Source organism: Mirounga angustirostris, unplaced genomic scaffold, assembly GCF_029215605.1.
Source record: "Mirounga angustirostris isolate CCGP_5_RB_7025 unplaced genomic scaffold, mMirAng1.0.hap1 SCAF_6, whole genome shotgun sequence".
NCBI classification, from domain to species: Eukaryota; Metazoa; Chordata; class Mammalia; order Carnivora; family Phocidae; genus Mirounga; species Mirounga angustirostris.
The window spans coordinates 888,177-905,148 of NW_026991714.1; the positions used below are offsets into that span (position 1 = coordinate 888,177).

Here is a 16,972-nt window from a genome sequence, read left to right on the forward strand (position 1 = left end):
GACTCTCACGGGCGACGACGCGGGGGCCAGAACTGCTGAAGCAAGCCCGGCAGGACCCATAAACTAGAACGCTCTGCGTATTTTTAGGACCAATAAATTACAATTCTTCTCTCTCTCTCTGCTTAGGTGTTTGGAGAATTAAGTTTGCCTGCATTTGTCATAATAGATTGCTTTTATCTGTGGAATGCACGACGGTCCTCTCCTGAGAGGTTTCTGATTATGCCGCGGTCGGCTCTCCGAGGTTGGGTCTTTCTCTGGTGCTTCACTGACGTCCCGGGAGAGACCACGCTCACCCTCCCTGGGCTCCAGGCGCAGAGGGGACGGGGATGGGGCCCCGGTGCCCCAGGGAGAAGGGCTGGGCTCCCTCACAGCCCAGCAAGGGGAGCTGAGGCTCTCCGGCACCTTCCTTCCACCCGAGGTTTTGGAGAAGAACTCTGGAAGCCCCAGGCCCGCCAGGCCCGCCAGCTTTGAGAATCCTCCCTCTGCAATGTTTGCTCCTCTGGGAGAAGATACGAGACATTAAAGAGACATTTATACAGATTTAGGTGTTCTCAGAAAAGTGAGATGTATTCAGTTTAAAAGGTACCTGGCGCTCATGGATGAGCCACAGATATTCGTTGATTTGATTTTTGGTCCTACTTTTCCAAAAAGTAAGTGGCCTTGAGGATTTATAGAATTATTTTAGAGGACGGGAAGCAGCGACCACAGTGTCCGCTCCTTCCACAGTCGGACTGCAGACAAACTGCTCATTTTCCCGTCAGGTGGGGGGGCTGGCTCTGCTTGGCTTTTTTTTTTTTTTTTTTAAGATTTTATTTATTTATTTGAGAGAGAGAGAATGAGAGAGAGAGAAAGCACATACATGAGAGGGAGGAGGGTCAGAGGGAGAAGCAGACTCCCTGACAAGCAGGGAGCCTGATGCGGGACTCGATCCCGGGACTCCAGGATCATGACCTGAGCTGAAGGCAGTCACTTAACCAACTGAGCCACCCAGGCGCCCCCAGGCACCCCTTTATTTATTTATTTGAGAGAAAGAGAGAGAGAGAGCCTGGGAGGGGGGAGGGTCAGAGGGACGAGCAGAAGCAGACTCCCTGCTGAACAGGGAGCCTGATGTGGGACTCAATCCTGTGACTCCAGGATCATGACCTGAGCCGAAGGCAGTCGCTTAACCGACTGAGCCACCCAGGCGCCCCTCTGCTTGGCTTTATTTTCCTCCACTGTCTGATTTACGGGGCAGAAAATGGAGAAAGCACGGGAATAGCACGCAGTACAAAGTGTATTGGGGATTTCACGAAGCACAGCAGACTATGCAGACTGTTCAGGCCTCTGCTCTAGGGAAGCAGCTGCCGGAAGGTCCTGGAGGCAGGGCCGCCCGCCCTCACCCCTGCATCACCCTGGTCACCCCTGCACCAGGAGGCCGGGTGCTGGTGGGTCTGTGCACGGTGGCACCAGTCACGCTCAGTGCTCAGTGCGGAGCTGCACTCGTGTGCGTCCGCCGGGGCTGAAGGGAGCCGCTGGGCCACAGGCCTCCGGGTGGATGCCACTCAGAAAGCCGCGGGCACAGCCCCCCGTTCCACCATCGCGATGCTGCATGACGCTCTCTGTTGTGCATCGGACGGCGAGGCCTGCCTGCCAGCCGGGGAGGATGTTTGCGGGACCCGCACCTTTGCACATCTGGGGAGCCTCTGTAGAGACTCCAACACAGGGACACAAAGGCCAGACAATCAAACCCCATAATAATGCTGCTGAGAAGCGCAGGGGCCTGGGCACTGGCGCTGGCCTCCCCGCCTCCCTTCTCCTCCCTGCCTCCGAGTCTGTTGCTAACGCTGTTTTCCCGGGCTGCAGCGTTATCACAGAGTATCTTCTCTTGCGTTCAAAACCCCAAACCAGCACCTGGTTGCTTGCGGGCCCCCGGCCCCCTGAGTCCTGAACCAGAAAGATGGGCCACAGCGGCCCTGGCCCCAGCACAGGGTCTGAGGCTTGTCTCAGAAAGGAGTCTTGCAAGAAATCCTCTTGCTGACCTCTGTTCGGCCTGCAGCTCTAGAGAATTCTCCGTAAAAGCGGCGTTAAGGAACGGTTCTGCCTGCTCGCCTGGCTGTTGTCCTGGAAGGGCCGGTTTCTGTCTGTTCTCTGACCGTTGAGCGGTGGCAGGCTTCCAGCAGCTGACCCATCTCCCCGGCCTGCACGCCTCCTCCCCGACCACGAGCGAGAAGCACTGCCCGGAAGCCCCCAAGGGGGACTGGATGATGACACTTTGATGAACACCCATTTAGAAATGGGGGCTCTGCTGTGATGATCGTCTTTAATGATTTTTTAAAAAGAATTGGATTTAGATGCAATATTGTTTTTAAGACTCTACTGGCCTCCCTGGGGTGCCCGGCCAGCTCAGTCAGAGAAGCGTGCGACTCTGGATCTCGGGGTCGTGAGTTCGAGCCCCATGTTTGGTGAAGAGATGACTTAAAATAAATAAAACTTAAAAAAAAACCCAAAACCCCCCAAGACTCTACTGCCCTTCCTAACGTTGTCTGACCTAACCAGAAATGCTGCCTCATGCTGGGTGACCGGTTCAGTGCCGTTAGGGGAGGGGGTGGGTCACAGCACCGAACGCTCCATTCAATTGTCAGGACGATTTTTTGGTCATCTGAACCGAGGGCAGTGATTTAGTAGAAGACGGGAGCCGGGAATGCTGGGACGTCGCGCCCCCCGTGTGGACACCGCTCGCAGGTGTCTGGGCTCCCGGCCCCCCGACCCCCGTTGAGAGGTGTGGCCCTGACCTACAGCACTCAACTGTCTCCTTGTGACCGGCCTCCACCCTGGGCTGGAGCCCCCCGTTAAGACGTGGACAGTGGTGTTTACCCGTTTGGTGAGCTGCGTATCCATCATGAAGTTGTGGACGTGCTTCTCTGCCTTGGTGAGCTCCAGCTTTCGGGCCACCACGGCCACCACGAGGGCAGTGCAGCCCGCACCCTGTGGGGGACAGAAGGGGGGAGAGAGCCCGGGATTACAAGGCAGGCTGCAGGCAGAGGACAGCTCCCCCGCCGGGCCCACTGGGGGGGTCCAGGAGACGACGGGTGCCCGGGGTCCCTGGCCGGTCGGGCCCTGATTGCCGCCCCCACAGAGGAGCCTGCCCAGGGCTGACCTCCCTCCAGGAGAGGGGAGACCACTGAGTCTTCAGAGGACCAGCCAGGTGTTAATGGAGCGGGGGTGGGGGGTGGGGCTGAGGCTTCCAGGGATTTAAAACAGCAGATAATCACTCGGTCGTTGGCAAGGCTGTGCGGGTGGACAGTCTGGGCACTAGGCCCCGTCTCCCTCGTGTTTATCCAAGCCCACCCCCCGCTCCAGACCAAGGGGCCGGGAAGAGAGAAGGCCATGCTGATACGAGAGTCGGGGTGGTACAGCACCTGCCATGCACCCCACAGGGCACCCCACAGGGCACCCCACACTGCACCCCGGACTTCAGCCCACAATACACCCCACACTGCACCCTGGGGGAACGGGGTTGGCGTGAGTGTGCGAGCTCGGGATGGGGCTTGTTCAGCACTCGGGTCTTTGTAGGCAGAGGTCCAGCTGTGACTCAGCACAAGGACCGAGCCCCTTCTCCATTCGTCCCGAGACCCCGCAGACACCATGGGGACACAGGCTTCCGCCCCAGGCCAGGGCTTCAGGGAGCCTGCAGCAGCCCTCAGTACTCCCCCCAGCGATGTTCTCACTGCGGGCGCACAGGGGTCCCACAGAACCCCCTCTGCGAGCCCGCGGGGCGCTAGCCTGACTGTCCGGAACCGACGGATCCTGAGTCCCCGACGGGGGGCTTTCCCGCCCACCCTCGAGCTCAGGGACGCCCAGGCCCGACCCCTGCTCACCCCTTTGCAGGGGCAGAAGTCAGTCCTGCCCTGCCTCGCCCCTGCCTCGCCCCTGCCTCGCCCTGCTCTACCTCGGCCTCGCCCTTCCCCTGCCTCCCCCTGCCCTCCCCCTGCCCCTGCCTCCCCTGCCTCCCCCTGCCCTCCCCCTTCTCCTGCCTCCCCCTGCCCCTGCCTCCCCTGCCTCCCCCTGCCCTCCCCCTTCTCCTGCCTCCCCCTGCCCCTGCCTCCCCCTGCTCTGCCCCCGCCTCGCCCTGCTCTGCCCCTGCCTTCACCCTGCCCTCCTCCTGCCTCACCCTGCTCTGCCCCTGCCTCGCCCTGCCCCTGCCCCTGCCTTCACCCTGCCCTCCCCCTGCCTCGCCCTGCCCTGCCCCTGCCTCGCCCTGCCCCTGCCCCTGCCTTCACCCTGCCCTCCCCCTGCCTTCACCCTGCCCTGCTCTGTCCTGCACACTGGCCTGGACCACCCCGCCCTCCCTCATGGGAAGAGAGGAACAGTCTGACCCTCTAGATGCCAAACTGTAACTGTAGTTGCCACAAGCCTGGCTTAGCACTGGGAGGTCCCAGGGCTCGAGGGCTCCATCAACAATGTTTTTGGCTCATCAGTCGAACAGAATGGGTTAGAAACAGAGAGAGATGTTTTTCAAGGTACACCATCCGCACTGCAGCCGGGAGGAGTGCGTGTGGCGGGACGGTCAGCAAGGGCTGGCTGGTGTCAGGCTTTGGCTGAGGGGGCAACGCCTTCCCCCAGCTCTTCACAGCATTCCCTCCAGAATAATCTCCCATTTCCCAGTACATTTGGTGAACAACCCACTTCCAGCACAACAAACTGAAAAGGACCGTTTCTCCGTGAACCTTCCTTCTCTGACCTCATCTTCCTCTCTTGTTCGGGAATGGCTGTGTTTTCTTGGCATCTACGTCTTGCAGAAGACTGTGCCCAATTTTCAAAGGATCTGTACGGGATGTTGGACAGCCTGGTCCATAGCTATCGTTGATTTAATCAAGCCTCCGAAAGTAACACATGGCTTATAAGGAGTTGTTCTGGAGGGAAGAGGTGTTAACCCTAACCCTAACCCTAACTCCATTCCCCTCAACCACACCGAGTACCATCCCTCTCCTTTGTGGGGAGTTCCAAGCCCAAACAGAGGGACATATCATAGTGTTAAAAATGGGGCCTCGGGGGCGCCTGGGTGGCTCAGTCGGTTAAGCATCATGATCCCGGGGTCCTGGGATCGAGCCCCACATTGGGCTCCCTCCTCCGCGGGAAGCCTGCTTCTCCCTCTCCCACTCCCCCTGCTTGTGTTCCCTCTCTCGCTGTCTCTCTCTGTCAAATAAATAAATAAAATCTTCAAAAAAAAAATGGGGCCTCACTCGGAGAGGCCTCCCCAGGCTCTGTTCTCCCTCGCCTCCCCCGGGGCCAGGAGAGCAGAGTTCCACTTTAATCGCACCTACAAGCCAGGGGTCAGAGGCGCTGAGGAGGGGTCCCCCACTCATCACGCTGCTCTGGGGATCCCATCAAACGATCAGTCGTGCACCATCCTGGACTTCCAGGGTCCGGGAGAGGGTCCCTGGCCCCCACCATGGCTCACAGCCCAGCTGCTTGATTGCAGGGGGCTTCTAATTGGAAGCCAAAGTGTTTTAACTAAGGAACCATCTATTTTATACGATTAAGATAAATTTCTGCATGGAGACAGGAAGGTGGACTGGATTACGTTTTCAATTTCTTTCGACTTAAAGGTGCCAAGACTCCCTTGTGGCTATTTCTCTGGAGGGCACTGGGTTCTTAACCACTAAGTCTGACTTGAATAGATAGCAGTGAATACTCTCAACTTTATTTTTCTTTTAGAAAATCCATCATCTGGATGTAATTAGGGAAGTCACCAATAATGAAGCCTCACTTGGTCATTTCCATTAAGAAGCAACCTTGTGAAGATGGGGTCAGACATCAGCAACCTCCGAAAAGTGGTGGGTACCGTGCTGAAGTCCGGACTGCTTGTCCTCTGTACAGTGTGTGTGTGAGAGACGGATAGAGAGGAGGAGGGAAGAGGAGGGGGACGGGAGGAGGAGAAGGGAGGAAGAGGAGGAGGAATGGAGGGGAAGAAGAGGAAGGGGAGGAGGGGGAGGGGAGAGGAGGGGCGAGGAGGGGGAGAGGAGGGGAGGGAGGGGGAGGAGCAGGGGGAGGAGGGGGGAGGGAGGTGGAGTGGGGACGGGAGGGAGGGGAGGGGTACAGAGAGAGAGTGAGCTGGAGCAGAGACCAGACAGGGAACACTCCAGCTGAGTCCTGAACAATCAGGGCAGAGCGGGGGAGGAGGGAAAGGCTGGGTGACGGGGTTGAGTGAGGAAGGCAGGAGGTTGAGGGAGGCAAGACTTGAGTCAGGAGGTAACCGTCAGGGAGCACCTGGCTGGCTCAGTTGGTTGAATAGCTTGATTTCGGCTCAGGTCCTGATCTCAGGGCTGTGAGCTCGAGCCCCAAGACAGGCCCCGTGCGCAGCGAGGAGTTGGCTTGAGATTCTCTACTTCCCTCTCTCTCTCAAATAAATAAATCAGTCTTTAAAAAAGCAGGTAACGGTCAATTTTGGCTCTTTGGTGGAGATGAAGGGTGCGTTATGGGAGCCCCTCCCTCCCACGGTGCTCTCCTGTAAGGGGTCTGTTGATGGATGTTCCTCGGGACGGCGGGGCGCCTGTGGGCAGGGCGCATCCCCGCCAGGGACGGCTCCAGGAGACAGGGCGCACAGGCCTCAGCCGGCGCCCGCCATCCCAGCGTGGGCAGAGGGGCCTGTGGGGAGGACGGCGTGGGACGGAAGGGGGCAAGCCGCCGTGGGTGTGACTTCCACGGGGTCACCGCGGAGCAAATCCATGACTCAGACTTCCGCCTTCAAATGTGACAAGTCCCGAGTCACAGCTGAGGGCAGCTAGATTCCTGGGTCCCCTCTGACCAGCTCCTACTCCCCGGAGGGGCGGCATGGGCAGGGTCCCCCGCCACCTGCCGCCCGGTTCGTGGCGAGCAGGAGCAGGAGTGGGCGGAGGAAGGTGTGGCCAGGCCGGTGAACCTGCCAACTCGTCTGCAGGTTTGTCCTCCACACCCGTCCTCCCGCCTCTCTGGCATCAATGGTGGGGCCAAGTCTCGGAGGGAAGCCTGGGCGGCTTACGCAGCATTCTGTCTCTGCAACAACCTCCACGGAACAACTGGTTTGAAAGCAAGGTGTTTCAGGGAGAAGCTCACCTTCTAAACCTGACCAGAAGCAGACGTCCGCTGAGCCTCCTTCCAGAGCGACTCAGAACGTGGCCCCACGTTCCCTTTGCCGTTCAAAGAGCATCTCTCCTGAGGCCATGGGGGGAGCTCAGTGTCCCCAGCAGACGTCCTACAGCTTTCGTCTATTTGTCCCAAACTCAGGAAGGGTCTGCAGAGCGAGTGCAGGTGATCTGTCCTGACACGGGGCTCCTACTAAGTGGTCTTGGGGGCCCCACGCGCCCCCAGATGCCTGCGGCCGGCCCTAAGGGTGTGGCCAGGTCCAGTTCTGGAGACTGAATGTCGACAGCTTTCTCTGACTGTCACCGTCATGACGCTCTTTAGGGAAAGATGCCGGACTTTGACCGACCGGCTTCTGTGGCCGGAACCCCTCCAACGCACCGGGTCTGGGCCAACAACGTCAAGTTGCTCAGACAATTACATACCCTGCCTAATGGTTGATAATTACACCGTTTCTGGGACTGCCAGGAGAAAACAATGATTAAGACTATTTACAGCCGCACACACACATCCTTCCCTCCCCTCTGGCAGCCTCGCTGGGCCCAGGTATCCATGGCAACTGCATGGGGAGCCCTACCTGGAGTGTGGGCTCGGCTGTAACCACCGGGAGGGGCGCTGGCGGGAGGCAGGGGAGGGGGAGGGCGGCTCGCACCGTGAAACCCTGGCAAGAATGACTCAGCTAGAAAAGTCACACTTGCTAGAAGAATGCCACTAAGTTCTTCCCTGGGGCCGACCCCCAGGGAGGCCACGGACTTGAACCTGGGTGGGAGCACTGACAATGAACACACAGCCCCTGAACACGGAGAGGTACGGATTTACGCACCAGGGTTTTGGGAAGAGAGAAGATGAAGGGCCTGCGCTGTGTTTTTAATAATGGGAGGGGGTACGGCCCTCCTCATCCTCGCATTCTCCCGCTTTGAACCTACCTCACTCCAGAACAGCCCTGGCCGAGGTGCTGCACTGGCCAGGAGCAAACCCCCTGCCAAAGACCTCCCCCCCCCCCCAAGGAGCAGGCGTGGGGCCGGGCATCCTGCCTCCTGCGGCCGGGAGACTGGGGGGAGCCGGCTCCCCCTGGGGCTCACCCACCCCCCGGCCTGAGAGCTGGTCCTGAGGCACAGAGCCTGGCCCGGCCCGGGGGGGTGGGGGGTGCCGAGACCGGAAGGCTTTGGCCTTCAGGCAGCATTTCACTACTTTCTGGAAGGATCATTGCCTGGTTCCTGGTGGCACCTGGAGTCCGGCCAGACAGACGCCTTTGTTCTAAGGCCTTCCACTCACCCAGGGTTTCCTGGGCCGGGGATAAGCCTCTGCTTGACTGCTGTTCCAGGCCGGCTGGCTTTGGCGGGAAGGGGCTTCGGGGGGCAGAGGGGAGGGCTGTGTCCAGGCGGGAGACGGCAGTGCTGGGCTCTCCTGCTTGGGGCCCCTGACCCTAGAGCCTCCTCTGCTCCGAGGGGCCTGCACTCAGCTGCCTGGTCACTGAGATCAGTGCCAGAAGGCCCCCGGGCTGGGGGGTGGGGGGCAGCCCCCACTCCAGGTGAGGCTTTAGTGCCCTTTTCGCTGCAGAAAGGAATTGTTCAGAGGGAAAAGTCCAAGGGGCACCAAAAGGAAAGATTTTCACCCAAGTGTGGGGGTTGCAGAGGGGCTCCCCTAGGGAGGGCTGTGGTGTCCACGGGGGGCCCCAGAGCCGAGCAGAAGGCCTGTGCACCCCCACACCCCACCCCAGCCACCCCTGGCCTCACTGCAAGCCCTCTCCTCTGAGCCTTGGGGGTCCCAGAGGGGGGCTGCCGGCCCTACAGGGAAGCGAGGCCCAGCCCCGCGTCATGGGGCCGGTGCAGGAGGGGTGGTGGCCTGGGGCTCCTCACTGCCATCCACTGTCACCGGCAGCCCGTGAGGAGCTCAGGGCAGGCCCTCCGTCCCCGCTCTAGCAGCGGCCACGGGCTCAGGGCCCTGCCCAGTCCCCCCGCCCGGACTTCCAGTTAAGCTTTCTCAGACGGTCCCAGGCCCGGAGGGGGACCATTCAGGGCAAGCCCTGATGCCTACCGGGGCGAGCTTACGCAGGTGGGTGGGCTGGGTGGGGGTGCAGGTTCAGAGCAGGCCAGCCTTGCCTAGCCCATTTTGGGGTGCCGTGAAGGAGCCATTAACTCTCCGGAATTGGGACCCATTCCTGTGTTAGAAAAGGCACTAAGCCCGTGAGAGGCATCTGCCTCCCCATGTGGGGCGTGTGGTGGCTGCCGGGCGGGCCCCTCTGTGCCCCTCGCAGCCCTGGAGGGAGGGGATGCCGGGCAGGGGCAGGTACTCACCATGATACCGGTGAGTAGACAGACGCCCTTCCCACAGTATGTGTGGGGCACCATGTCCCCGTAACCGATGGACAGGAACGTGATGGAGATGAGCCACATGGCGCCCAGGAAGTTACTGGTGACGTCCTGCTGGTCATGGTACCTGCCGAGGGGGAGACAGGGCTTAGTGGAGGGAACCGCCCGCCCTGGGGGTCGAGGCTGTGGGCAAACCCGGACCGGGAAGGACATGGGTATTTGCTGAGGTGGCAGTGACCGAAGGCGCCCGACTTTGCCCGCCTGGCCCCCGCCTCCTCCAGCTCACCCCCAGAGGCGCTCCACGCTGTGGACGCCCTCCGAGTGCTGGTACAACAGCTTTAGGTGAAATCATGCAGGAGTAAAATCTAGATGTTCCCTTCCAGCGACAACCTGAGTGTGTGTGGATGTGATCATCTGAAATCACAGGCCCCTGAACAGGGGAGAATGTCCAAAAAAATCACCAACAAATCTAGCACTTTTCTCTAAGAAGGTTGAGGGATCCCAGAGAAGGGGCCCCTGCTCAGGGCGCAGAGGGAGGTTGCCGCCACGGGGCTCTCGGGGCTGTTCTCAGGGGCGCTGGCATCCTCCTGCGGAGCTGGAAGGGGCTCTGGGCTCCCTGTCGGCGGGGGGTGGGGGGCGGCGCTGGAACGGTACTGTGCCCATCTGCTCTGCCCGGGGCCCCCCGCGCCCTGTCTTTGCCCTGCCTCCTCTCATGCCCAGACACGAAGCCCGCTGTGTGCCAGGCTCTGTGCCCAGTGCTGACATACAGACCAACAGGACACAGCCCCTGCCCGCAGGCTCTCAGCTCAGGGGAGGGCCGGTGAGGATGCAGACATTTGCAGAAGTGGGTGCACAGGGTGCCTCTCAATCAGGAGAGAAAGGGCAGTGACCTGGACCCAAACACCGGCAGGTTGGTCAGAGGCTGCCGTTTCCAGGCTGGCCATGGGGAAGGGTGTTCAGGCAGAGGGAACACCCTCACGAATGCCCGGGGCTGGGCTCGCGGGTGGCAGGGGTCCGGGGCGCCCCGGGGGCGGCAGCGCAGGCAGAGGTGGGTCCTTTCTCAGAATGTTCGCTAACAGGGTTCGCCTGAACCACACACGAGGGACTGACTCTACAGCACAGAGGTGAGGTAGCCAGGTGGGAAGCAGGTGGAAGGGGCCAGGAGGGAGGTGCGGGTGACTGCCTTCCTCACCCGCCTGAGCCTGCCTGAGCAGATTCCAGGGAGCACGTCGGCAGCGGGCTGTCCAGCCCCAGCCTGACGCCAATACCAGCAGAGATACGTGCATTAGCATCTCCACGCCGTCCGCACAAGGCCACGTGCACCCAGAACTCCCGGGGAACGTTGCAAGGACAGGCATCCCCTCGCCGAGTTCTGTTGCCCTCTTCCTGCCGCCCCACCTGCCCTCTCCCGGTTGGCTGCCTCCGGCGTCGGCCCGTCAAGCTACACGGGAGTGGTACCTGCTGGGGCCGCGCACTCGATCCCCAAGACAGAGTGTGCCCTGCTCCCGTGCCAGGGGCCTCCCCGTCCCATCCCCCCAGCCCCCGTCCCTCCCGCTCCTGTGCGCTGCCTGGGGGGCCGTGGTGGCAGACCCCCCCCAGGGCCTGCACCGAGCTGGCGGTGGGGACTCCTTCCTGGGAGGGGTGGGCTTCGGAGTCCGCAAAGCAGCCGGACTCAGTGACAGGCTGAATGCAGGGGCACACTTAGAGACGGCCCCACGCCGCAAGCCCGCAACGCATACACGAATGTGGGTCACCGGTTCATCCTGAAGGCATCTCGGGTCAGGTCTGGGGACGGCGAGGTTGGGGTGCATGGCGGAGAGGACGTGAGCCTGTGGCCTTGGGCTCCGCCTGCCCAGCCTCAAGCCCCAGGTCCCCCTCAAGTGGCTCCAGGCTGTGGGCGGTGACCAACCTGATCTGGGGCTGGGGGGGCTGTAGCACACGGACAACCCGCCCAGCGCCGGCCGCTCAGTCACTGTCGAGGGCAGGTATTGTCCGTCTGAGAACCATCTACTGAGAAACAGAGGGGGCGGGCGCCAACCAGGGAGTCACGAGCCGTCCATGCAGGTGTCTTCAAGTTCGGCTGCAGAGCTGTTTGATACAGGCATGAAGGAGGCTACTGTAAATTCTTGGACACAGAAGGGACACGGGACCCTGGGTGTCCGAGAAGGACTCGTCCAGCTGCTGCCGCAGGAGAGACGACGGCGGGCGGGCCCGACGCGGGCCTGCTGGAAAGTCCGCAGGTGCCCGAGGAGAAGCGACGGAGAGCCGCAGGGGACAGCCGTCGTCACCCACGCCGACGCTGACCACGGGGTCTGGACTTAACCTGTAGCCTGTCTTCTGCCTACGTTCCTGGCCCTGCCGTGCACGTGGGTCCTCACAGTGTCCCCTCCTTGCAAACCCGAGGCTTAACCTGGGGTCGCTGGCTGCTCAGCGGCCCACATGTGAGTGGCCCCGAGAGAAACAAATTGGAGCTCAGAGTGGGTGTGAGCAACAGGTAGTTGTCTTGTCGTCACCTTGATGTCCGATTTACGGTTTTATTTTTCTTCAAATTCCCTTTATGTTCTTGTGGGTTTCTTTGTCATTCGCACACCTATTGGTGCTGTGTGTGGGGGACAGAAGCAGGTCTTGGGGACGCCACTCACTCTTCGCCTGCGAGACTTGAGTGCTCTCCCCTTTGGGGGGGCACAGAGACACCCACTGCCCCACGTCATGGGGCCGGAGGCCTGTGGCCCACCGGGAGGGAGGCGATGAGCCGCCGCCCGGGCTGGGGATTGAGGGCTGTGGGAGCAGAGAAAAGCTGTTTCCAAACCTGTTCACAATTTTACAGTGGTTTACACCTGTCACAAATCCACGTGTGCATGTCATGCTATTTTTTTCAACAGAGAATTTTTCAGAGAACCATTTTTTTCTTTAAGCGCTAAAGAGGAAAAGGTATCTTTTTTTTTAAGGATAGTTATTGTAGTTATTAATTTCTCATTAGGGTGTGGACTATTTTTTTCATTTTTTAATATTACGAAACAAATGATAGATACAGGCGACCATGTGACACTTGGTGGCAAATTAAACACACACGGTCCTCAGACCCTTCCGCACGGCAGACAACCGGGCGTCCCCAGAAACCTGAGGAGAGTCTCTCACGTGAAAGACACAGACTGAGTCAGTTAAACAACGAAACAGGACTCTGGATCCCAGGCAGCCCATTTGCACGGAAGAGCACATGGGGTAACCCTGTCCTGAATCAACATTGTGAGAAAGACAACACTCTGGCCCCAGGAGATGCGAGGTGATGCTGGACAAGGGGGTCTTTCTGGAAGGACTGGGGGTCAATGGAGGGGTCTCCCAAAGGCAGAGGTGAAAATATGAGAAAATCACTGAACCCATCTACCAATTCAAATATTAACAGTTTCAGAAACAGAACTAGAAAAAAGGAGGAGGAGAGAAGTAATCATTAAAGAAATCATTAAAAATTTTTTTCCAAAACAGAAGGACGTACGTTTCTAGATTGAGGGCCCTCTGTCCCCAGGCAGTGGGTGAAAAGATTCACACTGAGGCACATTATTGTGAAATTTCAGAACACCAGGGGCGGGGGAGAGGTGTTATGGGACTTCCAGAGCCAGTGAGGGAGGGGGAGGCAGGGGAGGGGGACCCAGGGAGGGGGAGGGAGGGAGGAGGGGGAGGGACTGAGGGAGAGCGGGGGGGGGGGGGGGGGGGGGATGGAGAGAGGGGGAGGGAGGGAAAGAGGGAAGGGGGGGAGGGAGAGAGAGAGGGAGAAGGAGGGAGAGAGGGAGAGATGGGGAGGGAGGGGGAGGGAGGGGGAGGGAGGGAGAGGTCAAATACAATGAAGCAGAAATCGCCGTAACTTTGGACTGGTTGACAGCAACATTTGAAGCTGGAGGCCGTGGAATAACAGCTTCAAAATTCTGAAGGGAAATTACTTCCAAACCAGCCGAGGTATTAGTTCAGTCTGAAGGTTGAGTGCAGACATTTTCAGATCTGCAAGACTCCGAGATTTGCCTCCTCTGCACTCTTCCCACGAACCCACAGAAGCTGTGTCACCAGAACGAAGGAGCGAACCAAGAAGGAGGAAGCCTGGGACGGAGGGAGTGAGACCCTGCAGGACGGTGTCCCAGGGGGATGGGGGCCCAGGGGCCCAGGGGGACAGGGCCTGGTGGTCCTTGGATGCCGGCCAAGTGCCAGACTGGAGCAGGTCAGAGGCCCTGGGAGACACTTCTCCAAGAAGACAAAACTGACAGAAGAGCGAATGTGCCTGAGGGCCCCGAGACAAGGTTGGACCGCCGCCAGAACGTGGAGCCGAATTAGGGATAAATACACGGAAAGAGCTGAGCACGTGACCAGACACGGTGATTCACCAGGAGAAACAAGTTCTGCAGGAGAGGCATCACTGTCCTTTCCTGAGGGCACAGCCATGAACAGTCAAGCACGTGCTGGTGGGACTTGATGGCCAACCAGGATCAGGAGAGGCCGGTGACGGGGATGGGAGGCCGGGGGGGCGGGGAGCAGGGCCACATCCTCACCTCCCGCGTGGGAAGAGAGCAGATGGCACCAAAATGGAAGTTTTGAATACCAGCAGTGCACTCATGTCCCTCAGACACGCGGAGGTCACCATGCGCAGTAACGGGCACAAGGCCCGCAGAGAGCTCCCTCTGGGGCAGGGCAAGCGAGAGGAACTGGCACCGAACCACGGACTCCAAGGTGTAACCTTGTGGAACTTCCATGATATCCAACATAAGACCAAGCCGAAGAGAAAAAGCCAGAAATGCATGTCACATAAAATTCAGTTATGAAGCATAGACACAAAAGAAGCGTCGCCGAGCTCACCGCACCAGCCGCCCGCCGAATGGCCAGCTGCACTCTCTCCGTTCTGGGCTCTGCATCCCGAGCTTGCACTCACCACGGCCTTCCACACGTGTGCACGCCCGAACGGCATACGGTTTAGCTCGGCCTGTCTCCGAGTGCCATAAAAACCAAGTCACACTGCAGCAGTATGGTCCCCAGCGGTCCCCTTCCTCCTCCTGCACATGCGTTTGTAATCCCGTCCTTCTGACCATGGGCTGGACCACGCGGCTTGTTTCTAACATGTGGCGGAAGTGATGGGCTATCACCTCTGAAATCCCATGATGAGAAGACCGCAGCCTCTGTCTTGGGCGAGCTCTACCTTGGGAGAAGCCCCTTGCCCTGCCAGGACGTGAGCCCATGGAGAGGCCTGGGGGCTGAGGGGCCACAGCCCGCCCACAGCCCGCAGGGTGAACCTGGAAACAGAGACCCCTCTCTAGTGCCTGGAGAGCAGCCCGCAGGGCGGCTGGCAGCTTGACCACAACTTACGAGAGACTTTGAGCCAGAGGCACCCTGTTAAGCTGCCCCTGAATTCCTTCCCGACCTTTTGCAACTGTGAGATAGGAAACATCTGCTGTTTGAAGCTGCTAAATTACGGGACGACTTGTTATGCAGCAATAGGTAGCTGGCACATGGAACTCTTCTGTGAGCTGCGCCCTTGCACTCGGCATGCAGGCTGATCTGCGTGGCCACGGGCTTCCCGTCCTGGACATGATGCATCGTGTATTCATTCACCTGCTGATGGACATCTGGTCTCCAGCTTTGTTCTCCAGTGAGCAATACTGCTGTCCACAGCCTTAACCACAGCTCCCGGCACATTGTCTTAGAGTGTCTCTGGGCCATGCACCTTAACAGCGGGTTTGTGGACTTTTAGGGCATGAGCATATCCAACTTTGTTAGGAAATGCCAAGTGATTTTCCAAAATGGCAGCACCGTTAGGCTTCCGCCAGCAGTGGATTACAATTCCTGTTGCTCCGTGTCCTCATCAACACTCACCATCCTCCATCATCTGACAAGTTTTGCCCAACTAGTGGGTAAACTGGTACCTCATCATGCTTTTACTCAGCATTTCTCTGATGAAAGCTGGAGTATCTTTTCATGTTTATTGGTCATGTTTCCTCTTCTGTGAAGTATCATTCCTGACTTTTGCCCATTTTTCCACTTCTTTGTTTTTATCTGTTTTTCTTATTGGTTCTAAGAGTTCTTTTTATATTCTAGATAAGAAGAACCTTGTCAGTTTTTGTGTTGAAAATTCTTTTTCCAGTTTGTGCCTGTCTTTTTATTTTCTTTATAGTATTTTTAACGAATAGAAATTTTAAATGTTACTGTAGCTGAATTTATCATCCTGTTCACTTATAACTAGTGACATGTAATTTTTAAAGAAATGCTTGCCTACCTGCAGTTATAAGGCTTTTCAATGTTTCTAAATGTTGTCTTTCACACTTAAGTCTTTAATTCACCTGGAGTTGATTTCACATTTGGTGTGAGGTAGGGATACGCCTTCCTTTCTCTTGAGTGGATAACCAGTCATCCGCGGCCCACACAACAACCAGTGTCTCCCCACCCCCACCTCTGTCCTATGGATTTTTCACAGAAGTGACAATTTCTGGGCTCTCTATTCTGTTTCATCAGCCCGCGTGTCAACCCCTGCGTTCCTTTATATTCCTCTTTGTAGCCTTTTCTATGTATCTTCTCAGAGCCTAAAGCAGATCAGGTGCTCAGTGAATATCTGTGGAATGAACACGGCCTGCTTGTTACTTTTCCTGTCCCCGTGGGGAAGTGATGCTTGCTTCAGGAATTCAGTGAAGCATGTTAAGGTGACTCCAGCTGCTCTCCTCAGCAGGTAAGGTTGTGTTGGCTGCCAAATTCCTTGGGCTTGGAGTCAGTTCTCACCACCAAAGAGAACTCAGCTCCTTGCCAGGAACTGTGACCTGACTCTTTTCACGTGGATCTTAGTGATATGATGGCCATTCATCCTGGGTCTGGTCTGTTTGCTGGAGATTTTTAGGGATCAACTAAGTGTATTGCCTTGTCCTCACCTTCCAGTCATCACCCAGCTTCACACAGTCAGACCCCAGCCCCCCGAGCTGTGGATCCTGTGCTTAAGTTCTCCAGCTAAGCTCCCGACAACATGGATCCCTCGATCCCTGACCTCCTGGTGCCTCCCTTCTCAGAAGCCTGCTCCTTTGGCATCGTCGGCGGCTGGCTGTCCTGGCTTCCTGCCGCTCTGACGGTCCTTCTTGGCCCCTTCGTCTGGCCTCCTCGTCAGCGTTCTCTGCTGCCTGCTCGCCGTGGGCATTCCCCTATCTTGCCCCGTCACGCCTGCCACTGTCCTCACAGACCCTTCCACGCTTCGAGACCCAGCTCACATCTCGCCGGCCCCTCCCAGACACAGTGAGCTCTTTGCCTCTGACTGCACACTGCCCAGCGTTTGCGCTGTCCCCGCGCGGCCTGCACTATGTGGACACCCCAGGCTGTTAGGTGTCATGGCCAGAATGCAGGGGCTGGAGGGCCAAACTGCCTAGGTTCGAATCTGGGTTTGCCCCTTAGTATCTGATGACCTTGTCCTCAGTTTTGCTGTCTGTAAAAGGGGACTCATGTACAAGAAGCAGTTACTGTTGGGGCTGGATGAGCGGATCTTTCCAAACGGAACAGTGCCTGGCGCGCAGTGTTGGCTATGGTGTTATTCCCATCTCGTGCAAGCC

General features: G+C 58.3%; 1 protein-coding gene across 2 annotated transcripts in view; it reads right to left on the minus strand.

Annotated features, from left to right (window-relative positions):
• The window catches only part of KCNN3 (potassium calcium-activated channel subfamily N member 3), a 132,097-nt gene that overhangs the window by 11,983 nt on the left and 103,142 nt on the right, over nt 1-16,972 (minus strand). For both annotated transcript variants that reach the window (XM_045876503.3, XM_064593640.1), the window contains exons 4-5: nt 9,399-9,540; nt 2,854-2,964 (exon numbers count right to left, since the gene is read on the minus strand). In XM_045876503.3, the coding sequence (XP_045732459.1) occupies nt 2,854-2,964; nt 9,399-9,540 (253 nt within the window). The remainder of the gene's footprint in view (nt 1-2,853; nt 2,965-9,398; nt 9,541-16,972) is intronic.